Here is a 27295-nt window from a genome sequence, read left to right on the forward strand (position 1 = left end):
CATTTAAAAATGTTTTTGTCATCTGTTACTAATGGTTATGTATTGTTGAGCGTGTTCCATGTAGAAGCACTTAGATTATATAATTGTATTTATTAATAATATAACATCTACTTCACAACCTTATGAGATAGATGTTGCTGCCAATTTACAAATTAGGTCATTGAGGCTCAGAAGAATGGAAGGAAACGGTCTAAAGTCATTCAGCTAGTAAGTGCCAAAAACGGGAGTCAAATGCAGGTCAATGGAATCCCAAGTCTCTGCTTTTAACCACTGTGACATGCTGTCTCTAAGGCGCTCCTCACAAAGCTCGCTTGCAGGGGTGCTTTTCTTATACAATTTAATTCAGCTGATGTCCTAGTTCCAAAGAACTGGTGTCAGTGGGTCTTTGAGAGCTTTGGTGGTCCACACTGAAGGGCCTGGATGCCTTCACAATGAAACAATAATTCCAGGTGTGGTTTTTACTTTTATTTATTTATTTACTTATTTTTTATACAATAATTTTTAAAAATATTTTTATTGAATTTTAGAGAGAGAGGAAGGGAGAGGGAGAGAGAAGCATGGATGCAAGAGCAGTTGGCTGCACCCCCTACAGGGGAAGGAGCCCACAACCCTGCATGTGCTCTGACAGGAACCTGTGACCTCTCAGTGCACAGGACGGTGTTCAACCAACCAAGCCACACTGGCCAGGGTTTATTATTATTATTATTATTGTTATTATTATTTTTAATCTTCACCCAAGGGCATGCTTAGAGAGAGGAAGGAGTAGGCAGAGAGACAGAGAGAAACATCGATATGAGATGTTTTGATCCGTTGCCTTTGGTACTGGCCCTGACCAGGAATTGAACCTGAAACCCAGGTATGTACCCTAACCAGGAATCGAAACAGCAACCTTCTGGTGCACAGGATGATACAGGACGACGCTCTAACAACTGAGCCACTTTCTGGCCGGGTGAATTTTACTTTTTTTAAACATTGAGAACTTAGGATGGGGAGTGGGAGTGGGGAGGAGGGAGTCAATGGTGGAAAAAAGGAGGGATATCTGTCATACTTTCAACAATAAAGATTTAAAAATTAAGAACTTGCTCATCTTTATCAGCCGGCGGAGCAGAGAGACCTGGGTTCGGTTCCCACTAAGGGCATGTACCTCAGTTGCAGTTTGTCCCCGCCCCGGTTGGGGTTGTGTGGGTGGCAACCAGTGGATGTGTCTCTCTCACATTGATGTTTCTCTCTCTCTCTTCCTCCCTCTCTCCCTCCCGCTCTGTCTGAAGATAAATGCAAAAATGTCCTCGGGTGAGGATTAAAAAAAAAAAAAAAAAGAACTTGCTCATCTTTTTGATAAAATGTGTACTTTTTACAACAAAAGTAAACAATACAATTTGACTTATATCCTTTCCGATATGCCAAATGTTAAAATATGGAAGCTTTGCAATGATTCTACTACAAGCCACTGGAAACAGATTTGAAATGAGCACGAGTGAAGATTCTAGAGGGCAGGGCTTAAGGGTACAGGTTCCGAAGTTGAGCAGTCTTTGTTCCAATCCCAGCTTTGCTACTTTCTTGCCCCAAGACCTGGAGCAGATTGGTTTTCCTCTTTGTGCCTTGGTTTCTCCACCTGTAAGATAAAGATACTGATGGCTCCTCTCTTCGAGAGTTCTCGTGAGGACTGAATGAGACAATCTGTGTGGAGAATTTAGGGCAATGCCTGGTATACCGTGAGTGCTCAGGAAACATTAAGGAATACGCAGGAGATGCGGAGAGGCAGGTGTGTCACAATGAGAAAAGCTGAGTTTGAATCCAGGTTCTCCCCTTTACTGGCCCTGTGAACCTGGGTAAGTGCTTAACTTCTGTGACCCTCAGTGTCCTTACCTGGATTGTTGCAAAGGATACAAAAGAACACGTGTAAAGTACCCGACACAAATACGTACTCATGCCCTGGCCAGGTAGCTCAGTTGGTTAGCGTGTCATCCCGATAGGCCAAGGTTGCAGGTTAGAGCCTCGATCAGGGCACATACAAGAATCAACCGGTGAATGCATAAATAGTGGGACCACAGATTGATGTTTCTCTCTCTCTCTCATCTCTTCCTTCTCTCTCTAAAATCAATACATAATAATTTTACTTTTATTTATTTATTATTATTATTTTTGGGTACGTGCCCCTAGCAGGAACTGAACCCAGGACTCTCTGGTCTGCAGGCCGACGCTCCAACTGCTGAGCCAAGCTGGCCAGGGCTATATACATAATAATTTTAAAAAGCCCTCAATAAAAGTTTGCTGTTCATCCGTTACTGCAGCAGTGAATGAGTGCTGTCGAGGTAGCCAGTGATATGGGATAAAATGATATAGTGACATAATATAGGGAGAATTGCTGAATCATGCATGCTTGAAGTCTGACATTTGGCATGGGCAAACTACCAGAATCAGAAGACTGGATTTGACAGTTGCTTTAGTTATATACTGGCCTAGAACGCTGGGTAAATTTCTTAAACTTGTCATCATTTTCTTTACCTATAATATGTGTACTAACTGTCATGATTCCTGCACACTTCAGGAAAAAAAAAAAAAAAGAGGTAATCTACAAGCCACAAAAATTTACCCTTTTAAAGTGTACTACCAGTCACAAAGTTGTGTAATCATCAACTCTATCCAACTCCAGAACATTTTCATCACTCCAAAAAACAAACCTCACTCCCCATTCCTCCCCTCTCCTACCCCCTTACAGCTCTACATTCTATCTCTATGAATTTGCTTATTCTGGGCATATCATAAATGAAATCATGTAAGATGTGGTCTTTTGTGACTGGCTTCTATCACTTAACATAATATATATTTTTTCTTTTAAAAATTGATTTTAGAGAGAGGAAGTGGAGAGAGAGAGAGAGAGAGAGAGAGAGATTCCAACCAAGTAAGCCACACTGGCCAGGGCTAACGTAATATTTTCAAGGTTTGTCCATGGCGTCTAATGTATGAATAGTTTATCCCTTTTCATGACTGAGTAATACTCCATCGAGTAACATTTTATTATCTATTCAGCTATTATGGACATTTGGATTGTTTCTATTTTGGGGCTGTTATGAATAATGCTTCTATAAACACGAGTGTACACTTTTTTGTGTGGACATGTTTTTAATTTTCTTGGGTATATATACCAAGCAGTGGAATTTCTGGGTCATAGGGTGACTATTTCACATTCACCAGCAGCGTATGAGGCTTCTATTTTCTCCACATTCTCACCAACATTGTTATTATAGCCATCCTAGCAGGTGTGAGGTGGTATTTCATTGCGGTTTTGTTTTGCATTTCCCTAAGGATGCTGAGCATCTTTTATTTTTTATGTATTTATTGAAAACAAATTTTTTTCTTTATTAATTTAGAGAGGGCGGAAGCGAGAGGGAGAGAGAGAGAAACACGGATGAGAGAGAACATGGACTGGCCGCCTCCTGGACGCCCCCCATGGGGATCAGGCCCACAACCTGGGCGTGTGCCGTGACCCGGAGTCGAACCGGCGACCTCTGGGTGCAGGGTGGACGCTCAACCCCTGAGCCACACCGGTGGGCTGTCGCTTATCGTTTATGTGCTTATAGGCCACATACACATCCTGGGGAGCAACGTCTCCTTTGCCCATTTAGAAATCGGCTTATTTGTCCGACTGTTAGTTGTAAGCGTGGTGGACACAACTGGACACGATCCCTCGAGCCACAGGTGGTGTTTACAGTAAACGACACGCCTGTGAGAGGCTCAGAAGCGGTCGGAGCGTCACGAACTAAACGAGGGCGCCGGCAGAGGAGAAGGGGCCGAAGCGCCCGGTCCCTGGGCTCCGCGAGCCCTCGCCTCGGGGGCCCGGCCTCCAGCCTGCCCTCTGCGCCCCGCCCCCCGTGGCCCCGCCCCCCGCCCTTTGACCCGCGCCGCTTCCGGTTGGAGACGTGGCTCGGGCCGCCATCTTGGCGAGAGGGAAAGCGGCCGCGGCGCCTGTCAGGGGCAGAGGTTCCCAGCTGCCGGCGCTCCCCTGGCCCTGGCCGCAGCCCGAGCGCCCGTGGAGCCGGAGCGCGAGCGCGCCCCACCGCCGTCCTCGCCATGGTAAGGCCCGGCCGGGCGCGCCTCCCTCCGCCCGCCCGCCGCTCTCCCCGCCGGGCGGCCTGCTGCCGGGGCCGGAGAGCCCCTCCCCGCGCCGGGCCGGCCTCCTCGCGGCTCGGGGCAGCCCTGGGCCCGACCCCCGGAGGCCCGCGGGGCTGACCGCAGGCCCTGTCGGCGTGCGCACGCCCCTCCCCCACCCGTGGGCCCCGCCGGCCCTGGGACCGGCCGCGGCTGTCGCTCCGCGAGACCCTCTCTGGGCTCCCCCGGGCCCCGCGCGGACGTCCGGCCGGCCCTCGGGGCGCCGGGGCCCAGCGGGCGGCCCCCGGGCGTGCCCTGCGCCCCGAAGCGGGCTCGCCGGCCGTCCTCGGCGCTGTAGGCCCTCCTGCCCGCGCTCCCGGGCCTCGGCGCCGGCGCTGCTTTGTCCGAGCGGCCGGGGCACCCGGGCCGGTGGGAAGGCGGCCGCGAGCCGGCAGGAGCGACTTGGGGCCGGGCCGGCCGACCCGGGGCCCCCGAGGCGCGGCCCGCTGCTGCAGACGGCGTGTCGCCGCGGGTCGGGGACGCGGCCCCGGCGGAGCGCGTCGAGCGTCGGGAGCGGGACGAGCCGCGAGAACACGGGCCTCGGGTCTGCAGGAGGTGTCGGGCGGGCGGGGGACACCCGGGACCTGTCGCCGGCCTCCGGACGCGGGGCTCGTCCGTGGCGGGGCCAGGGCAGGAGGGCGGGCGGCCGGGCAGAGGCACTGCTGGCCCCGCGGACCTTGCTCCGCGCCGGGTTTGCGGACCGGACGAGGGGGGAGGGACGCTGGCCCCGGGCGGGCCGGCCATTCATTCTCCGGTGCGCCGGCGGCCCGAGCCTGCTGTGCGAAGTTTTGTCGTGTTTCCTTCCTTAGTCGATCGCTCACTTGCGTGGCGGATCTCCCCGCACACTGCGGAGGTGACACGGTGATCTGGTGCCAGCCCTACCGCGTTCTGCTGGCGGCCTTTAAGGGAGAACGTGGGTGGGGACTTCTGCTCGGGCTTTACGTGAACACGGAAAAGCGTTTTTTGTTTTGTTTTGTTTTGTTTTGTTTTCAGCTTCAGGCATAGACATTGCATCAAGCACGGTAGCCGCATAAAACTTTAGTGTTGGACATAACATTTCCAAAATCTCCCTTTTTTTTCATTTCCACTAGGAGGCTCAGTTTTTGGATTGTGATGTTTAAACTTTTCCTTTTGCATCCTGGTTGTATTTGTCGTGCAGTTTAGAGCCTGCCCTACTTGTTAATAGCGAAGTTAAAGCCTTGTGTTATGTAAACCAAATATGGATCATCTTTACCAAGAGATGTTGAGAAGTTTTTGGAACTTAGTACAGTAACTCCTCACTTACTGTCGGTAGAATCTGGGATTTGAAGTGAAATGACGTAATGAAACGTTTATTTTCCTGTAGATTACATGATACAAACAGGTAAGTTCTCATGGCCTCTCATCAACATTTTAACAGAATGATCTTGAATGAAATGATGCTATTTGGGGACCCATTCTATTTTTAATTCATTGATAACCAAGGGATGGTAAAGTTCTAGGTGTGAATGATAAACATAAGCTATAAAATCTGCATGTTATTTGGACACGTGCATATACATACAGCTGTGTCGTTCAGATATGCATCTATTTCTGAATTATTTGGGACTTGGTATGATCTAGATACCCACAGATTTGTGTATTCTGAAGAACAGCATCTCAGTAGATTCTGCTCCTTTAAGTCTTAAGATAATTATTATTTCCATGTATTGTTTTTTGGATCCTATTCCTTTATGAAGATATCCCTGGACAGTAAAAATGTCCAAATAAGGTGACATTTTACAAGATATTTTGGATCTAAAACTTGTTTTAAACATCTAGAGAAGTTGAACTTTATTGTGAACACCATATAACCAGCTAAATTCTCTAATTAACATTTCGTTGTACTTGTTTTATCACACATCTAATCATCCATCCATCCCTCTATACATCTTTTAAAAATGCATTTCAGAGTAAGTTGTAGATGCCGGCTGATTTATGAAAAATAGGTGCCCTTTGGCTTCAGTCACTGAGGTTAGAACAAAGTGGTCTATGCTGTGAAGTCCTAGTAGAGAAGTGAATGAACAAGTGCAGAAACACGCTCACGCCCAGCTGCTGTGGCCCAGTGGGCTGGCTGGTCATAAGGACTGGAGAACTCCCCAGTTCCACTCTTGGGCACATGCCTGGGTGGTGGGCTCCATCCCCAGTAGGGGGGAGTAGGAGGCAGCCAATTGATGTTTCTCTCTCACATCAATGTTTCTATCTCTCTCTAAGAAACCAATAAAAACATATTTTTGAAAAAGAAAATGAAGTACAAAAGATACCGTTTTTTTTCCCCTAGTTTTCTGCAAATTAATCCGAACATATTCTTACATTCTTAGCATCTGTCAAGTATCATTATAGTCAGTTCTTTTCTTTTTTAAATTGATTTTGTTTTTTGTTTTTAGAGAGAAGAAGGTAGAGGGAGGGAGAGATAGAAACATCAGTCGGCTGCCTCCTTTATGCTTCCTACTGGGGATCAAGCCTGCAACCCAGGCAGTGCCCTGACTTGATATCAAGTCTCACGGTAGTACCAATCTGTAAAATCTTTACTTTTCTACAGAGTGCTGTTGTTTTCTTGTTTATTCAGTATAGGCAATGAGTAAGCTTACTATAGTGTCCACATTAAATATAAGTAATCACATTAAATTCAGTTCCCAAAAGTTCTTAGTTATTAGAAAGCTAGATTTGGGTTTGTATGGCTGACCTACACATCATGAGGGAGAAACTGAAATCCTGCACAGTAAGAACTGTTCCCAATTAGGGGGTTATTATTGCCCCCCTTTTCATATATAATATAGTAACTGCACAGCTATTGTGTTTGTTGTTGTTGTTTTGAGAGAGAGAGAGAGAAAGATAGATAGAAACATGGATGTGAGAGAAAAACATCATCAGCTGCCTCCTGCACACCCCCTACTGGGGTTCAGGCCTGCATCCTGGGCATGTGCCCTGACCATGAATCAAACTGGGACCTCTCAGTCCATGGGACAACACTCATCCACTGAGCCACACCAGCAGGCCATTGTATTCTTTATGTATCTTTTTGGTGGTGGTTAAAGAGGACAGCAAAAAATGAAAATGATTTTCTTGAATTTCCACTGATTTGCCATTTATTTATTCTTCAAATAGGAAGTTCACTGAAGAAGCTAAGAATGATGTTCTTTTATTTTTATTCTCTATAAGCTTTTGTTTTAGAACAGAAACTTGTGATGAGCTTAAAACTCTCACTAAGGAACTTTTCCAGTTTTAGGTTTTGTATTTGGTCTGGATTTTATTTTAATCTTCCCTCTGATTTTATCTAATTACTTCATGCAAACAGGAAAGACAGAATGGTCCTCTATGACAGTTGTAGAAACTACCTTTAATATGATCATGAATTATGAAGGATAAAGTAACTATTTAATTCTGGAAGTAGGGAATACTGATGCAATTAGGGGTTGGAGGATGTCCTTGACATTTTTCTTTAGAGCATTGTGCATGTATTAATGCTGAATTACTACCTATTATTCTTGGATCTTTATCACTGTTAGAGATGAAGGGATGATAGGCATCTCTATCTCACACATATGTACTATATACATATACACATGCTTTGTTTTGGTTAGGCAGTTTGCCTTCTAGCAGCTTAACATTAATATAAAATATGATTCCAGTGTAACTTAACTACTACTACTGGAGCAGTGGGTGTGAAGTAGAGGTAGTGTGCATTTTCTGGTGCTGTCAAGTTTTCAAATACTTAGACTTATAGAATGTTAAAGATGCAAAAACACATTAGATTGCATATAAGCTAACCTCTAATTTAGGGATATTTCAAGAAGCAACTAAGTGATTTATCCAGGGTCACATAATTAAGGGCAGAACAGAAACCTAATTTTTCATGTTTCTTTACTCAAGGAACTTTTTGATTCTAGGTAGGAGAGCGTTGTTATTTAATGCAAAAATTAAGGACAGTATACACAAACCATTGTAAATATTACTAAGAGAAAAGTCGTTTGACAAAGCTCAACTTAATGGAGGATTTTTTTAACAGTCCTGGAGAGATCATTTAACTTCTGGGCCATAGGTTTTTACATCTGTAAAACAATCCAGGGCTCCTCTTGAAAGTTCCTTATAAGTGTAAATGTTCTTTTCCAAAAATGTAGACAATAAATGAAACAACATTGTGAGAATCATACTTAGTCTTTCCCAAAGAAAATGAGATCAAATTATAGTAGGAAAATTAATTTATCTTTTAGTGTGTACTATATATTTTTAATACTATATATACATTTTAATAATTGTTAAACATCAGTAAACATTTCTGTGAAGAGTTTTATTACTTCAAAGCATTTAAGAAGATAAATATTCATTTAGGATAGGTTAAATTTATCTTGTTTAGAGGGGACTGTACCTTCCAGCCATGCATACCAGCGAATGGAAAACTGCTTTGTGGACCCTGTAATTGTGGCATGTGGTGTCTTGGGTGTTTCAAGGTTTAAAGCCGTATTTAGTATGGGGCACTTTGGTCCTTCTTTGGGAGCCTTATGTTGCTTGTATCTAGGTATCCCTGGAATGACCCAAAGAGAGTCTTAAGAGTTTTCCTGCTTGGAACATATTATTTTACCCTACTGGTTCATCTTTATATACTCACATCCCCTGATTCATCAAAGCATAATTTAAATGCTATTTCTTCTATCAAGCCATCCCTGATCTTACCATTTAGAAGTAATCTCTTCCTCCTCTGAATTCACATAGCACATTACTTGACATTCTGCCTACCTAGTATTACAGTTATTTATGTTTGTCTTATCCCTATTAGGCTTCTTTTTTTTTCATTGAGTTTTAACTGACATAACATACTCTTTTTGGGTGTACAACATAATGGTTCAATATTTGTAGATGTTGGAAAATGATCACAAGTCTAATTAACATCTGTCTCCATACATAATTAGAGAAATTTTTTTAGAAAATATTAATTAAAGCAATTTTACAGTCCTGGCCAGGTGGCTCGGGTAGTTGGACTGTCATCCCATACCCCAAAAGGTTGAGGGTTTGATTCCTGGTCAGGGTACATACCTAGGTTGTGGGTTCAATCCCCAGTCAAGCACGTTCAGGGGGCAACTGATCGATATTTCTGTCTCACATTGATGTTTTTCTCCCTTCCTCTCTATTTAAAAATTTAAAAAAATTCTCTGGTGAGGATTTAAAAAAATTAATAAAAAATGAGGGAAGAATACCAATATAGTTCCTCTTAGTAGTCTCAGAGAGCACCTAATGTGTATAGTAGGGGTTTAATACATATTTACTCAACTCTTACAATAGGATTGCTAAAATGAAATTCCCAATAAAAGAAAGTGGATGAATTGCCCCTTTCCATAGCATACCCCTTTCTGGGTGCAGGTTGCCTTTTATTCCTTTTTCCCTTCTGTGCTGCCTTTTTTTTTTTTAATCCTCACCTGAGGACATTTTTGCATTTATCTTCAGCTAGAGCGAGAGGGAGAGGGAGGAAGAGAGAGACACATCGACTGGTTGCCACCCACACAACACCAACCAGGGCCGGGGACAAACTGCGACTGAGGTACGTGCCCTTAGCGGGAACCAAACCCGGGCCTCTCTGGTCCAGAGGCCGACGCTCTAACCGCTGAGCAAAACTGGCCAGGGCCTGTGTTGCCTTTGATATTAATTTTTACCTAAATTCTATTTGTATGGTGTGGAGGCATTTTTAATTTCAGCTACTGAAATACTGCCCTGAAACCGTCAACATGGTTTCTAACAGGATTGTTATTATTAGTTATTTTAGATATATGGGCTTTGATTTTAATCAGCCTATTTATGTAGATCTAAAGGGTCAATCTAAGAAGTATTTTCTTCAGATAGACATTTGATTTCATGTGTTCAGGTTGTGCTGTACTTAGTACCCTTTCTTAATAGGGACTTATGCCCTGGCCATTGTGGCTCAGTTGGTTGAATGTCATCCCTTGCACCAAGGGGTTACTGGTTTAATTCCCAGTAAGGGGTGTGCAGGAGTTGCTTCTTTCTCATATTGATGTTTTTTTCTTTCTCTCTCCCTCTCCCTTCTCTCTAAAAATCAATAAAAACATATTTAAAAACAAAAACAATAAAACCCCACAGGGATTTATTTTTTCCTTCAAAATCTCATAAAACTCTAAGGTAGGGAACCGTAACTTCTGGGACAGTGGTTCTCAGCCTTGTGTGTGGGGCACTTACAAGGATTATGTTTACAATATGCTCCTATTTATTAGTACTATTTCCCATTGCATAAAGTGACTCTGTGGGTCGTTTGAGAATTACTGCTCTAGAGGACCTATGAATTCCTTGAAATTATAAGTAAAATTTTGTAGGGAGTCTGTCCTTTGTTTGAATATCAAAATATTGAAGAACCCATAAAGGTAAAAATCTGTTACCTTGAAGTGACATAATTTTTTTAATGAAATGCATTTCTTGACAAGTTTATTATTAGTAGTGGTACTATTTTACATTGTGAATATATGTGATATAAATTGTATAGTGTTTTGGCTTACAGTTTCATCATAGTCATTTGGCCTTCATAATAGCTAGTTAGTTTGATGATACCCCCCTTTTTTTTTCCTTTATTGATTTTTACAGAGAGAGGAAAGGAGAGGGAGAAAGAGATAGTAGAAACATTGATGAGAGAAAACATCAATTGGCCACCTCACGCATGCCCCCCACTGGGGACCAGGCCTACAACCTGGGCATGTGTCCTGACCAGGAATCAAATCGGGGACCTCTGGGTGCATGGGTCAACGCTTGACCACTGAGCCACACTGGCCCGGTGATACTCCATTTTATAGGTAAAGAAACTGAGGCTAAGAGAAGTTGAGTAACTTAAGGTCAGACAGTGAATAGAAGAACAAAAACTAGAATCCCAATCTTCTCATTCCCATTCATTTGGTTTTTCTGGTATATCAACTTGGTTCTTTGTAAATTTAGAATACTAGTTCTAATTTACTTAATTGTTTGGAAAAGGAGAAACCAGTGTGAGGTTGTCCCAAATATATGAGAATTCCTTCATTTTCCTGATGAGAATATTAAGAAGAAAAGTTTTTGTTAATTGGAATATATAAACCTTTAGGAGTATAGCACAAATAATCAAATGTATTAAAGTATTTTAAAACATATGTACATATTTTAATGTTTTTATTGATTTTTTTTTTTAGAAAGAGAGGGAGAGAAAGACAGAAACATCGATATGAAAGAGAAAAACATCTATTGGCTGCCACCCACACGCCCCCCCAATGGAGATGGAACCAGGACCTCTCAGTCCATGGAACTTGATCCACCGAGCCACACTGGCCAGGCTATATACTTGTTTTATATAAAAGTTATAGAAAACTGGTAATTCTAAAAGTGGACCTAGTAATGATGATGGTGATGCTTGTGAAGAATTTGGATACATTGAGTATAAGAGTGGAAAACAATTATTTCTCAATTAAAAATTTTATTTATATAATTTTAGTTTTGGGCTGTTTAGTGTTTTTTTGAATTCATATATGATATTGATACTTTCAGCGATTTTTTTTTTCTCATTTGTATAATATATTAGGACAGTTGATTATAAAAGAGATAATTAAAGTAGCACTGTTTGAAATTGAGGATGTCTACCCCAAACTGCTCATTTAGAATTTGAACATAAAGAATTGAGAGATCACCTTTTTATTATTATTATCATCATCGTTTTTATTTTTTGTTAATCCTCACCTGAGGATACTTTTCTATTTATCATCAGATAGAGTGGGAGGGAGGGAGGAAGACATCGGTGTGACAGAGCCACATCGACTGGTTGCCTCCTGCACAACCCAACCAGGGCTGGGGACGAACTGCAAGTGAGGTGCCTGCCCTTGACCAGAATCGAACCCGAGACTCATTGGTCCTCGGGCCGACCCTCTAACCGCTGCCCCAGGGCTCACACACTCTTTTTTTTAAAGATAAGGATTCCTTGTTTAAAAAATATTTTTATAAGCTCTGGTTAGGTGTGGCTCAGTTGGTTAGAGCATCATCCCTGTACATCAAGGTTGTGGGTTCAATCCCTAGTCAGGGCACATATAAGAATCAACCAATGAATGTATAAATAAGTGGAATAAGAAATTGACGTTTCTCTTGCTCCCCTCCCTCCCTTCCTCTCTCTAAAATATTTTAAAATATTTTTAATTGAGATGTCACACCTTAAAGATGATCAATTTCTTAATATCATTAACCAGTCACTTAAAATTTTTTTTTTATTGATTTTAGAGAGAGAGGAAGGGAGAGGGAGAGAGAGAGAAACATCGATGAGAGAGAACATAGATTGACCGTCTCCTGCATGCCCTGTACTGAGATTGGGCCCACAACCTGGCCATGAGCCTTGACCGAGAATCGAACTGGCAACCTCTTGGTGCATGGGTCGACGCTCAACCACTGAGCCACACTGGGTGGGCAACCATTTGCTGTTTAAATTTTCCCCATGGTATAGTTGTTTGAATCAGGATTCAAGTAAGATTTATACATTGTGATTGGTTGACGTGTCTCTAAAGTTTCTTTTAATCTATGGGTTTGTCCTCTATTCCATTTTTATTTATTTATTTATGTATGTATTTATTTTGTGATACGTGCCCCTAAGCAGGAACCGAACCTGGGACACTCTGGTCCACAGGCCAACGCTCAACCGCTGAGCCAGACTGGCCAGGGTTATTCCATTTTAAAAATATATATTTTTTCTTTATTGATTTTAGAGGGAGAGGAAGAGAGAAATAGAAATATCGACATTGATTGGCCGCCTCCTGCATGCCCTATTGGGGATCAGGCCCACAACCTGGGCATGTGCCCCAACCGGGAATTTAACCAGTGAGCTCTTGGTGCCTGGGTCAACGCTCAACCAGTGAGCCACACCAGCTGGGCCTCTAGTCCATTTTTAATAGGTCAGCTCACCTGAGGACATTTTTCGATATTTTGTTCAGATAGAGTGGGAGGAAGAGAAAGAAAGAGAAACATCGATGTGAAAGGGACATATCGAGTGGTTACCACCCACATGACCCAACCAGGGCCGGGGACAAACCGCAACTGAGCTACGTGCCCTTAGTGGGAACTGAACCCGGGTCTCTCTGGGCCGCAGGTCAACGCTCTAACCGCTGAGCCTAACTAGCCAGGGCAGGACTATTTTTTTTTTAACTGTTTTTAATTTTATACGACATAAAAGTAATTTTAAGTTGGGATAATTAAAGTAAGTTTCAATGTAGATAGAATCAGAAACAAACAGAATCATATTACTCCCTTAAATCTGCTTATTTCTGTCCTGGCTGGTTTGGCTCAGCAGTTAGAGTGGACCAAAGGGTCTCAGGTTCAATTCCTGATCAAGGACACATACCTGGGGGTTGCAGGTTTGATCCTCGGCCCTGGTTTGCAGGAGGCAACCAATCAATGTGTCTCTCTCACATCAGTGTTTTGCTCTCTCCCTCCTTCCCTTCCACTCTATCTAAAAATCAATGGAAAATATCCTTAGGTGAATGTTAACCAACCAACCAAACAAAAACCATGCTTATTTCCAGTTGTTATTGGGAAATAGAGCAATTGATAGCATTATCTCTTGAGACTTCACCTGAGAAAATCTGCTCCATGTTCACTGGAGGCAAATCAATCAGTAAAAATAAATATCTATTTCATAGAGGGAAATTATTTATACAAGATATAAATCAAACACTTTTCTAATGTAAATTGTTTTTGCTTAGCTGCTTGGAAATACGTATGATGGTAATTATTTCCCAAATACTCTTAACTGATGGATAAGGACATTTTGTTCTCCTTTGATTATTATAAAACTGTACTAATGTATTGCAACTATGAGAATATTTCTTTGAAATAATTAACTTGTTTTTTATTCAAGCTCTTCACCTGTGTAAGACAGGTTTCTGTAAAGCTGAGAAGCCTCACCAGTAGCATGTTGACATTTCAGTGGTCGTATCCTAGCATTAAAGCTTCTTCCAGAATGTGTAAATAGTTTTTTTGTTACTTGTACTTGTGAATTCTTGGGTTCCCTCACTGAGAAGACTGTAAACATTGTACTTTCTTACTCCCTTATCCCCTTACTAATGGCATTAGAAGTCTTCTCATCTTCCTTTGATGCTTCATTTGTTTTGTTTAATGAAATGCCAGACTCTGAAAAACAGGCTGTTGGTCTTGATCATTGCCCAGTGTCAAACCGTGTGAAACATCGAGCCGTTTCATTTTCATTTTACAGGTTGTTTACATATCCGGAGGTAGTATGGTGTGGTATGGGAGAGTTAATCAAAGAACAAGAATTAATTTTAAACTCGCTAGATTGGTTCCATGTTCTAGGTAAAAATGAAAGCAAAGGTCAGGGTCTTCTTAAAAACCTCTATTTATTTATATTTATTTTTAATTTTATTGATTTTTAGAGAGAAGGAAAAAGAGAAAGAAACATTGATGTGAGAGAGAACCATCGATCATCTGCCTCCTGCACATCCCCTGTTGGGGACCGAGCCTGCAACCCGGGCATGTGCTGTGATCAGCAATCGAACCTGCAACCTCTTGGTGCATGGATCAACGCTCAACCACTGAGCCACACTTGCTGGGCTCTCTTAAAAACCTTCTATCTGTGTGATCAGACCTCTGTTTTGGCTGTGGAAATCTCTTAGAAAAAGTTTAAACTGTTTTTTTGTTTGTTTGTTTTAGAGGGAGGAAGGGAGAAACATCGATTTGTTGTTCCACTTATTTATGCATTCATTGGTTCTTTTTCTTTTTAATCCTCACCTGAGGATGTTTTTCCATTTATCTTCAGATAGAGTGGGAGGGAGAGAGAGAGAGAGAGAAACATCCATGTGAGAGAGACACATGGACTGGTTTCCTCCCGCAGGACCCCAACCAGGGCCCAGGGACCAAGCCGCAGTCGAGGTACTTGCCCTTGACTGGAATTGAACCCACGTCTCTTTGGTCTGCAGGCTGATGCTGTAACTGCTGAGGCACATGTATATATAGATTTGGAAAAAAATGGTTTCTTTATTAAGTTTGCTTTAGGTATGTTATTGAAAAGTAGGAATAATACCTTCATTTTCTTCTATGTTAGTTTGTCTTACGAATTACATACTATAATTAAAAGAATAACGAAGTAGAGTTCGAAAGTCATTCTCATAGTGGTGGTGTCACTAACTAACTAAGTGTGTAATTCTGTGGAAGACCTGGGAATGTTGAGAGCACAGCTGTGAAGAAGTGCTGAATCAGCTCGTTTGTCCGTGTGCCCCTGGCAGGTGCTGTTGGCGGCAGCGGTGTGCACCAAAGCAGGGAAGGCCATTGTTTCTCGGCAGTTTGTGGAGATGACCCGAACTCGGATTGAGGGCTTGTTAGCAGCTTTTCCAAAGCTCATGAACACTGGAAAACAACATACGTTTGTTGAAACAGAAAGTGTGAGATATGTCTACCAGCCTATGGAGAAACTGTACATGGTACTGATCACTACCAAAAACAGTAACATCTTAGAAGATCTGGAGACCCTAAGGCTCTTCTCAAGAGTGGTAAGAGCCCTATAATAGTAGGTTACAGTCTTTTGCTTTAAATTTTCTGTGTGAAACTATGTTTACCCGAAGCAGCTGATGCTTATCAGTTTGCATGCCCCATGCTCCTTCTCCCCACCCCAGCAGCTCTTGATTCATTCAACAAATGTTTACTGGGTATCCTCGTAGGCTAGAAGTATCCCAGAAGAGAGTATGGGAACCTTCCCTTTCCTTTCATAGTTCTTAAGTGGCTACTTTAATCTGCCTTTGTGGTTCCGACACTTGTTTGGCTGAATTCTTGGATAACGTACTTTAGATAAGACTTAGGGCAGTGGCTAGGTAGCCCAGGTTTGCAGAGGCTCTCTGAAGACCGTGGCCCAGCCACCACAATGCCCAAGAGGAAAGTCAGCTCTGCTGAGGGGCGGCAAAGGAGGAGCCCAAAAGGAGGCCGGTGAGCTCGATCAGCTAAGCCTACTCCTACAAAAGTGGAAATGAAACCAAAAAGGCGGCAGGAAAGGATACATCTACAGACAAAAAAGTGCAAACGAAAGGCAAAGGAGAAGCAGAGGGAAACAGGCTGGCTGAAGTGGCTCCCAGGAACCTAGAGAGGCCCACCTGGGGAAGAGGAGCCCTGAAAACGGAGAGTCCAGCCTCGGATGAAGCAGGAGAGAAAAGGCCGAGTCTGATGAATATCACCTCCCCTGTCTCCTCGGGGCTCCCCGTCTCCCTTGCACAATCCAAAGGAATATTTTTATCAACTATTTTGTAAATGCAAGTTTTTTTGTAGCTCTAGAAACATTTTTAAGAAGGAGGGAATTCCACCTCATCCCAATTTTTAAAGTGTAAATGCTTTTTTAAAGAGGTGAAATCATTTGCTGGTTGTTTATTTTTTGGTGCAAACAGAAAATAGTGGTATATCGAATATGAGAGACTTTGATTGTCTTGAGTGTCAGCTTAACATTCCATAGATGGGGGGTAGTTTTCATAATACAAAGAGCACTAAATGAAATTTTGGGGGTCAGTCGTGCATTTAATATGTCTTAAACATTTTAAATTCTATTCCCATGTTTTTGGTACGACTGTGTCTAAAGAAAACCACTCCTTAGTCTTGGCCCTCCCTGTCAGAATGTTGTACACTCTGACATCTTTGGAGTGGTAGCCCAGTTTTCCTAGGAACGTTGTTAATGTGCTGTGACAGATTGAAAATGTGATTATGTAGTATGTGTGATGTTAAATTGTGACTAGTGGGACTTAAACAGCGTATCAACATTTGAAGATTCCAGTCCTTGCTACTCTAAGGAAAATTAGCCTCTAATTTTTAAGCTGGGAAGTCACTGGAATAACTGTTTAGAAAATAATCCCAACTACATAAATTTTTAGGTTTTTGGTACATATGTTAAGAAATGTATACAAATGGAAATGTTTGAATTTATCCTCAAAACAATCAATAAAACATCAATTATGAAAGAACTTTTTGAAGCACACACACACAAAGACATTGTTATAGACACACATGAAGACTTTATGCCAGAGTCTTGCTTAAAGTCCTGTAGAGGGAGCTAATAAAGGATTCAGGTTTACTGAAGTTTGTGTAATTTAAAAATAAGACTTGAAAGACAAAACTGCTGATAATCTTTCTTTTCCATTGCTGTCTATGATTAGATCCCTGAATATTGCCGAGCCTTAGAGGAGAATGAAATATCTGATCACTGTTTTGATTTGATTTTTGCTTTTGATGAAATTGTTGCCCTGGGATACCGGGAGAATGTTAATTTGGCACAGATCAGAACCTTCACAGAAATGGATTCTCACGAGGAGAAGGTGTTCAGAGCAGTCAGAGAGGTAAATAGCTTCTTCTCGGGGCCTGCTGGTTTGAACGTTTTCTTTTAGGCTTCACCACCTACTTTCCTGTTTGTATTTGCTAGTGTAGACTGCACTGAAAGCCACATCCATGTATGTATGTCTCTTTTTGTAGACTCAGGAACGTGAAGCCAAGGCTGAGATGCGGCGTAAAGCAAAGGAATTACAACAGGCCCGAAGAGATGCAGAGAGACAGGGCAAAAAAGCACCGGGATTCGGGGGATTTGGAAGTTCTGCAGTCTCTGGAGGCAGCACAGCTGCCATGATCACAGAGACCATCATTGAGACGGACAAACCCAAAGTGGCGCCTGCACCACCCAGGTATGATCCAGTGTCTCCCCAGCAGCCCAGAAGGGCAGGTGAAGGCTCTGTGTGTCTTTTTGGAGTGATACTTGAGTTTTAGGCAAACTGTAAATAATGAGTGACTTGATATGGAGTAAGATGTGATATTGAATTTGGTCACATGGGGATAAAGGAGAAATGTGAATGTGGTTTTTTTCTTTTTGTGTAAAACAGAGTTCTTTTATAAATTATACCATGACCTCAATTTTTTGTGAGGATTGCCCTATTTTGGGAGAGGAGGGAAATTTAAGGTTTTTGATCCGTGACTACCTGAAATTATATGTAAAAGTTTGTTTGTACATAGGTGTATTTATCTGGATGGACGATACAAAGTTTTTTTTTTTTTTTTTTTTATCCTCACCCGAGGATATTTTTCCATTTTTTGTACAGATAGAGTGGGAGGGAGAAAGAGGAAGGGAGAGAGAGAGGGAAACATCGACGTGAAGGGACACATCGAGTGGCTGCCACCCGCACGACCAACCAGGGCCGGGGACAAACTGCAACCGAAGTACGTGCCCTTAGCGGGAACCGAACCCGGGTCTCTCCGGACCGCAGGTCGACACTCTAACCGCTGAGCCAAACTGGCCAGGGCCAAAGTTTTAATCAGATCATGCATGCTTAGAAAAGTATAGTTTTGGTCTTTGGGTTCTTGAAGCTTACGTGGTGATAGTGACTCAGCTGCCAGTGTGGGTAGAGAATGTCTACTACTAACGACTAGGGCACTTGCCTTTTCCTTGAGGTCTTCACACTCCTCTTAATGAACAGCTCCAGGGAAAGCTTCAGAGATAGAGTTATTAATGTGTGTTTTGTTTTTTATTTTAAATTGTGTGTATTTTTTCTTATTTTATATTCTTCCACTTAGGCCTTCAGGCCCCAGCAAGGCTTTGAAACTTGGAGCCAAAGGAAAGGAAGTAGATAACTTTGTGGACAAATTGAAATCTGAAGGTGAAACTATCATATCCTCCAGTATGGGCAAGCGTACCTCTGAAGCCACCAAAGTGTATGTTCCACCCATTAACATGGAAAGGTAAGTAGTGACCTTTTCAGCAAGAACAACCACATGATGTTTAAATTTTTTTTTTCCTTTATTGATGTCAGAGAGAGGAAGGGAGAGAGAGAGAGAAACATCAATGAGAGAGAACATTGATTGGCTGCCTCCTGCGTGCCCTCCACTAGGGATCAGGCCCACAACTTGGGCATGTGCCCTGATCAGGAATTGAACCGATGAACTTTTGGTGCATGAGTTGATGCTTAACCACTGAGCCACACTGGCTGGGCTAAAATTTTTTATTTATTTATTTTTTGTTTTTGTTTTTGGTACGTGCCCCTAGTGGAAACCGAACCCGGGACTCTCTGGTCTGCAGGCCGACGCTCTAACCGCTGAGCCAAACCAGCCAGGGCTAAAATGTTTTATTTCAATGCACTATAAAATCTCTGTGTCTTTTAATTTTACTAGATTTAAAGGACTTACGTAGAGTAGATTCTAGGTTATTAACATGAAATCGGGTTTTTTGTTTTTTTTTTCCTTTATTGATCTTAGAGAGGAAGGGAGAGGGAGAGAGAGATAGAAGCATTGATGAGAGAGAACATCGATTGGCCACCTCCTGCATGCCCTTCACTGGGAATCGGGCCCAAAACCTGGGCATGTGTCCTGACCTGGAATCAAACCAGCAACCTCCCGGTGCATGGGTCGACGCTCAACCACTGAGCCACACCAGCCGGAAAACATGAAGTCTTCTTAAAATTATTTATTTTAGCCATGATTAGGGGTTCTGAGCCATCTATTTTTTATCAACTCTGTGTATTGACTAAATGAAAAATAACTTGTATTCATGCCTAGCATGTTGCCTTGCATCTTAAATTGGACTTGAATTAGAAGCTAAAGCTGTGATGATCACTGCACTGTGTTTGGCATGTCTTTTCCTAATTAAACTTTCAGGAGAAACAGTCTTTAACACAAAATTTATAAATATCTTTAACACAAAATTTACGTATTACTTTTTGCCTTTTAAGTAGTGGAGCCCAGTATAGAATTTTTTTTAATTTCTTTTTTTATTCTTTTGAGAGAGACATCGATTTTTTGTTCCACTTATTTATATATTCATTAGTTGATTCTTGTATGTGTCCTGACCAGGAATCAAATCTGCAACCTTGGTGTGTTGGAATGATGCTCTGACCATCTGAACTACCTGACCAGGGTCTGTGTAGAATATTTTGATTTGTTTCTTATTTCAGGACTGTGATACTGGTTGGTAACGTTTTTAAGTGATGGTTGTCAAGTTTACATATTCATAACTCAGATTTCTTGTCTTGAAGCCCAGACCTACTGTTGCCAGTGGTTTTGAGGGCAAACAAAAGATGAGTCTGGGAGGATAACTTATCAGGTGTGCATAAAAGGAGTATTTTTGTTCTGTTCTGTGTGAAATGAACAGGGTTACATCAGGATACAGCTTCTATTTATTTTTTTGTTAATCCTCACCCAAGGATATTTTTCCATTGATTTTGTTTTTGAGAGAGAGAAAGACAAACATCGATGTGAGAGAGACACATTGATCACCTGCCACACGAGCTCCATCTGGGGCCAGGAATCAAACTTACAGGCCTTTGGTGCTTAGGCCAATGCTCCAACCACTGACCCATGCCGGCCAGGGTTCGGGATAATCTTTTAAATCACTAAAGCTTCTGTGCTATACCTAGTGGTTGCTTCAAGTGAAACAGAGGCTTGACACTATTGTAGAAAGATGTTGGGAACCATCACATGTGAGAGTGCTGAGACTTCCACGTGATGGGGCACTCCTTGAGTGTGGGGCAGGCCCCCGTGATGGGCACTCCTCGAGTGTGGGGCAGGCCCTCGTGAAGCTGAGTGGGACCCACACTGTCCTACAGTTCAGCCCTTTGTGGTCTTGCGTCTCTGTCCTTTGTTTCTGGGAACCCAGGTTGGAACAGAGCAAAATTGGATGTCAACATTCTGTGTAGCCTCTGCAGCTCACCCAGCCGAAGGCAGTTTAGTAAGGAGCATGGATAGCCTGTACTGATGATTGCCGTAGCAGCAGCACTTTTTCTTTACTTACTTTTTCTATATAGAGTTAAAAATTCAAAAGATTCAAAGGTATTACAGTAAGTCTTTCTTCTACCCAGCCAAGCAAATTTCTGTTTTTGGAAGCAACTAGTATTAACTAGGTTTTTTTCTGTGTATCCTTCTGAGGGGAATAGACTTTATATAGATGAATAAAAATACTGGATATAGTCTGTTTTTCTTTTATTTTTTATTATTATTGTTTTATTTTAATCCTCACCTGAGGATATTTTTTCCATTGATTTTTAGATAGAGTGGGAGTCGGGGGGGGGGCATTGATGTGAGAGAGACCCGCATGACCCTGACCAGGGCCAGGGATCGTGTTGTGCCTGAGGTATGTGTCCTTGGCTGGAATCAAACCCAAAACTCTTTGGTCCGTGGGCTGACACTAACTGCTGAGCCAAAGCGGCCAGGGCTGTTTTTCTCTTTTTTATACATAAGTGGTAGCGTACTAGACACATTTTCCAGTCGCTTTTTTCACTTTATTATTTTAGAGATAAGAATTGCCTTAATTTGAAGCTATAGAGAGGTGACGTCAAAACCAGTGCCTCACCCTAGACTGGATCCTGTACTACTCAAAGGACATTACTGGTCAGCTGACAGAATTGGCATGTGGATGGCAATTAGACAAAAGTGTTTTATCAATATAAATGCGAGAAGTTAGTAACAAGACAATGATTATGTGAGAGAATATCCGTGTTACAGAATGTGCTCCTAAGTATTTAGGGGGATGGCCATGATGTACATATTGTCTGCCTCTAGATGGTTCACAGAAATAAAGCAACTCCAGTATTTCTAGAGAGAGAGTATGTAAATGGCAAAACGAATGGGATGAGCCCTGGCCAGTTTGGCTCAGTGGTTGAGCGTTGCCCTGCGGACCAGAGAGTCCCGGGTTTGGTTTCCGCTAGGGGCATGTACCACAAAAAAACCCAAAAAAACATGTATGAATGAAATGTTAATAGTGGGTAAAAAGACTATATATATTCCTGGTATGATTTTAATTTTTTTTTTTTTTTAATCCTCACCCGAGGATATTTTTCCATTTTTTGTACAGATAGAGTGGGAGGGAGAGAGAGGAAGGGAGAGAGAGAGAGAAACATCGACGTAAAGGGACACATCGAGTGGCTGCTACCCGCATAACCAACCAGGGCCGGGGACAAACTGCAACCGAGGTACATGCCCTTAGCGGGAACCGAACCCGGGTCTCTCCGGACCGCAGGCCGACGCTCTAACCACTGAGCCAAACTGGCCAGGACTGATTTTAATATTTGAAAGTATTTTCAAATGAAAGCTTTGGTCATCGCTTTTTAAAAAAAATATATTTCCACTGGCTTTTTAGAGAGAGGAAGGGAGAGAGAGATAGAAACATCAATCAGCCACCTCCTGCACACCCCCCACTGGGCATTGAGCCCGCAACCTAGGCACGTTCTCTGACTGGGAATAGAACTGGGACCTCTCAGTCCATGGTACACTCAGTCCACTGAACTACACCAGCCGGGCTGTCATCTGTTTCTTTCACAACTGCCTAATATTCATTTTAGTGGATATACCTTTATGTATTTAAGCACTGCCCTATTGATGGACATTTATTTTTTATTTATTTTTTTATCCTCACCCGAGGACATTTTTGCATTTATCTTCAGATAGAACGGGCGGGAGGATGGGGGGTGGGCATCAATGTCAGAGAGACTGGTTGTCATCCACACGGCCCCATTGGGGCCGGGGACAAACTGCAGCTGAGGTACGTACGTGCCTTAGCAGGAACTGAATGGGTCTCTCTGGTCTGCTGGCTGATGCTCTAACAGCTGAGCCAAACTGACCAGTGCTTGATGGACATTTAAATTGTTTCCAAACTTTTGCTATTATGAACAGTTTTTTAGTTACTTTACTATATTGTTTGCACAGGTAGGATGAGAAATGCTGAATTGAAGGGTATAATGCTTTAAATTTTGATACATACAGGGTGGAGCAAAAGTAAGTTTACAGGTGTTTGTATGGAAAATGGTACATAATAAATAATACTACAAGAATGAATTCTGTGCTTTGTGTACTCATAACTGTAAACCTACTTTTCCACACCCTGTACAGCAGCAGCACCTTAAAAGAAACTGTGGATGGCTAACCACCATTAAATCCTGAAGAAAGGGAGTTCTGATTTCTACCTTTCTGAACAAATGTATTACTTATCTTTACAGTGTGCACATGAAGATTGAGGAAAAAATCACTCTAACCTGTGGACGAGATGGAGGATTACAGAATATGGAGTTGCATGGCATGATCATGCTGAGGATCTCAGATGATAAATTTGGCCGAATTCGTCTTCATGTGGAAAATGAAGATAAGAAAGGGGTACAGCTACAGGTGTGTAGAGACTTTTAATTAGGGAGTATTAAGACTTTTGTCTACCAACAGTCATACCAACTGGAGTTCCTCATATGAACCACAGAACACTGAAAATTATTGAAGTTGTGTAACTAGTGACATTCTGGACACATAGGAATGAAGTTAATTATATTGCATACAGTGGGTGCCGTGGGGCAATAAATCTCTTCTCAAGCTGGTTGAGAGTGATTGACAGCAGCTGTGTTAAAATGGCCTTTTAATATTGGAATTGAAGGAAAAGTCATTTAAAAATCTAATAAATGGCCCTGACCAGTTTGGCTCAGCAGTTAGCGTGTCGGCCTGCGGTCCGGAGAGACCCAGGTTCGGTTCCCACTAAGGGCGCGTACCTCGGTTGCAGTTTGTCGCCGGCCCTGGTTGGTCGTGCAGGTGGCAGCCACTCAATGTGTCCCTTTCACGTCGATGTTTCTCTCTCCCTCCCTCCCATTCTATCTGAACAAGAGATGGAAAAATGTCCTCGGATGAGGATAAAAAAAAAAAAATCTAATAAATGCTTGGCCGGTTTGACTCAGCGGTTAGAGCGTCGGCCTGCGGTCTAGAGAGACCCAGGTTCAGTTCCCGCTAAGGGCATGTACCTCAGTTGCAGTTTGTCCCCGGCCCTGGTTGGGTTGTGCGGGTGGAGACCACTTGATGTGTCCCTTTCACATCGATATTTCTCTCTCTCTCTCTCCCTCTCTCTCCCTCTGAACAAAAAATGGAAAAATGTCCTCAGGTGAGGATTAAAAAAAAAAAATCTAATAAATGACTTCTACTCACTAACAGGAGCAGAGAGATACTTGCATGTTATGTAAAGAGTGAAATAATTCATTGAGGATATTGCTTGAAATCGGTTTTAAAAAACAAAAGTCTTTAAACTTAATAAGGAACTATTATATTAAAACAGGTTATGATACTAAATTTGCTCTTTCTGCCACTGTATAAACTACCAGTGCTTGTTTTGTTATCTGAAGGGCAGTATCTAATGATATATTTGAAAACTGCATAAAAGCCTTACAAAATGAGTGTGTATGTTTCACCTACCTGAATATATATGTGATGCTCTTTATATTATTACAGTTGTTCTTGTCACATTTGCTTTAGATGGCGGGTGACTGGCATCTCTTCTCACAGGGACACAGCCTTCTCAGGGAAGCTGTTCTGTCTACTGCGTGCTCTTCCCATAAGCACAGCTGTCTTCTGGGAGCAGAGCTTCTGTCGTTTAGGACCAGCTTCGCTGGCTCTTCAAGTATATGTCGGTCGTTACCCAGAATTATTTCTTTTCCTTTTTTTGTTCTAATATTTATTTTTAAAAGATTAGCCCATCTTACTTGGCCTGAGTTTGAACAACTTTAGTGCTCTGAGCAAAATTTCAACTAAACTTTCCACAGAACTTTTCCCTCTTCTTCCTCTTTAGTGTAAAGCCAGGGGCAGGTGATCAGTGTGTGACCCTGGGTCTTTTTTTTTTTTTTTTTTTAATACTTTATTCTTCATTGATTTTATAGAGAGAGGGAGGGAGGGAGAGAGAAAGAGAGAGACATCGATTGGCTGCCTCCTCCACGCCCCCACTGGGGATCGGGCCCACAACTTAGGCATGTGCCCTGACCGGGAATTGAACTGGTGACCTTTTGGTGCATGGAATGATGCTCAACCAACTGAGCCACGCCGGCCAGGGCAATTCTTAGTCTTTAATTGCAAGCTTGACTCCACCATGAGGCTGCTACCTGTAAACTATTTTTGGAAAAACTTGGTTAAAGGTCTTTAACTTCCTTAATTGCAAGATTATTAACTTTTAAGTTACAAATGAAATGGCTTAGAGTTGAAATCACTTTTTGTTAATCTTCACCCGAAGATATTTTTCCATTGATTTTTAGAGAGAGTAGAAGGGAGGGAGTAAGAGAGAGAACGAAACAGTGATGTAAGAGAGACACATTGATTGGTTGCCTCCCACATGACCCTGACCGCAGCCAGGGATTGAACCCGCAATCCAGGTACGTGTTCTTGACCGGAACTGATCCCACAACCCTTCAGTTCTTGGGCCAACCCTCTAATAGCTGAGCCAAACTGGCCAGGGCTAAAATCACTTTCTAAAATATTTTTTAAATCTTAAAAATCTTTAAGGATGTGAAATTTTTCTTCAAAATAAAAACAAATTGGAATTTGTTAGGTACCCTATTTAAAATGTTTTGATTATGAGCCGTGGAAGACCAGAGGGAATTTGTTTAGTCTTATGTCTAAGCCTCAGAAACTTACTTTCCCTTTTTATTTCAGACCCATCCAAACGTAGATAAAAAACTTTTCACTGCAGAATCTCTAATTGGCTTGAAGAATCCAGAGAAGTCATTCCCAGTCAACAGTGACGTAGGGGTGCTGAAGTGGAGACTGCAGACCACAGAGGAGTCTTTTATTCCACTGACAAGTAAGCGCCGCTGGCCGGTCCCGTGGAGCTGGGCCGCACTGAGAGCTGGGAACAGCTGGCTGTGCTCTTCCCTCCACTGCCACGCGGCCTTGTTCTTGAGGGAGTGACCTGCTGACGTCCGTGTGTTTAGTCATTAGCCTTGTTTCTTTAGTAGCTTTAATGCCAAAACTTACTTATAATGGTTTGCATTTGGATGTGTGAGGTCCACAGCGCTCAGCTTTGATTTGTCCTCTGAGCTTGACTCCTTTCTAATGTTCTGGTGTGCCTGCTTTGTTCTCTCCTCAGTTAATTGCTGGCCCTCCGAGAGTGGAAATGGCTGTGATGTCAACATAGAATATGAGCTTCAAGAAGATAATTTAGAACTGAACGATGTGGTCATTACCATCCCACTCCCGTAAGTGGTGCCCCGCATCCTTGTTCCGTGTTGCGTTTATAGGACTCGTCTTTGGAGCTTGGTTTGGAGGCAGCAGTTAGTGGGCTGTTTGTGCTGAGTTCTTTGCTTCTTTTTTTTTTCTAATCCTCACCCGAGGACATCCTTCCATTTTTTGTTCAGAGTGAGAAGGAGAGAGAGAGAAACATCGATGTGAAAGGTACACATCAAGTGGCTGCCACCCTCCTGACCAACCAGGGTTCGGGACACACCGCAACCGAGGTACGCGCCCTTAGCGGAACCGAACCCGGGTCTCTCTGGTCCGCAGGCCGACGCTCTAACCGCTGAGCCAAACCAGCCAGGGCTCTTTGCTTCTTAACAAGACCAGTTGTGAAGGAAGACAGAACAAAAGGCTACATGCTATATGCTTTCATGTATATGACATTCTGAAAAGGCAGTATTCCTCTTAGGACAGAAATTAGGAAGTAGAGAAGAGGCACATAATCTTTTTGTGGGGGGAGGGAGGCATTTGCCTGCAAAGGGTCACAGGGGACTTTTGGGGATGATGGAAATGCTTTATGACTTGCTTGGGACGGTGCTGACGAGGGTACATACAGCTGTCATAATGCCTGGAGCTGAGCACTCTGAAAGGAGTGTGGAGTTGCTGACTCTAAGACCAAACTAGACAAACAGCCAGTTGTCCTGCTAGAGCTATTTGCAGATGTTGGTCCTCAGTGTGTCCATGCAGTGATGAAGGTTTCCAGAAGGGGGAGCCACTGCTCGCTCTCTGTTCTGTTTTGCAACTGTTAAATTGAGTCTGTCAGACTGACTTTTTCTTTTTCATTTGCTCTCTAAACTTTCACCTAAAGATGAGAGTATATTTTCTGAAAAATGATATCTACATTGGTTTCAGTAAATTTTCTGTTTTAGTGAGGTATGATTGACATGCAAATACATGACACATATTTAAAATGTAGTTTAAGTTTTGACATGTAAACACCTATGAAACCATGACTACAATGAAGCTAATGAAAATGTCTGTCACCCCCAGAAGTGTTACTAGGTTCATCTGGAAATACCCTTTACCTTAAGTATATCTCCTCCCTAGCATTTCCAGTTAGTGTGCACTATGGTTACTTTACCAGTGAATCCCAGCTCCTCCCCTCTACCTTTCAACCCCTGCCCCTATGAATACCCAATAAGTC

At 42.5% G+C, this 27295-nt stretch overlaps 1 protein-coding gene across 2 annotated transcripts in view; it reads left to right on the forward strand.

Moving 5' to 3' along the window:
* Positions 1-3941: 3941 nt before the first annotated feature.
* ARCN1 (archain 1) overlaps positions 3942-27295 on the forward strand; it is a 29285-nt gene continuing 5931 nt past the window's right edge. Inside the window, exons 1-8 of one of the 2 annotated variants that reach the window (XM_036258559.1) lie at positions 3942-4074; positions 15405-15668; positions 17310-17489; positions 17623-17828; positions 18712-18876; positions 23121-23286; positions 25573-25720; positions 26006-26114. In XM_036258559.1, coding sequence (XP_036114452.1) covers positions 4072-4074; positions 15405-15668; positions 17310-17489; positions 17623-17828; positions 18712-18876; positions 23121-23286; positions 25573-25720; positions 26006-26114 — 1241 coding nt within the window. In that variant the 5' untranslated portion in view covers positions 3942-4071. Of the gene's footprint in view, positions 4075-5339; positions 5513-15404; positions 15669-17309; positions 17490-17622; positions 17829-18711; positions 18877-23120; positions 23287-25572; positions 25721-26005; positions 26115-27295 lie in introns of those variants that run through there. The other variant, XM_036258560.1, reaches the window with a different exon arrangement.

This window comes from Molossus molossus, unplaced genomic scaffold, assembly GCF_014108415.1.
Source record: "Molossus molossus isolate mMolMol1 unplaced genomic scaffold, mMolMol1.p scaffold_m16_p_13, whole genome shotgun sequence".
NCBI classification, from domain to species: Eukaryota; Metazoa; Chordata; class Mammalia; order Chiroptera; family Molossidae; genus Molossus; species Molossus molossus.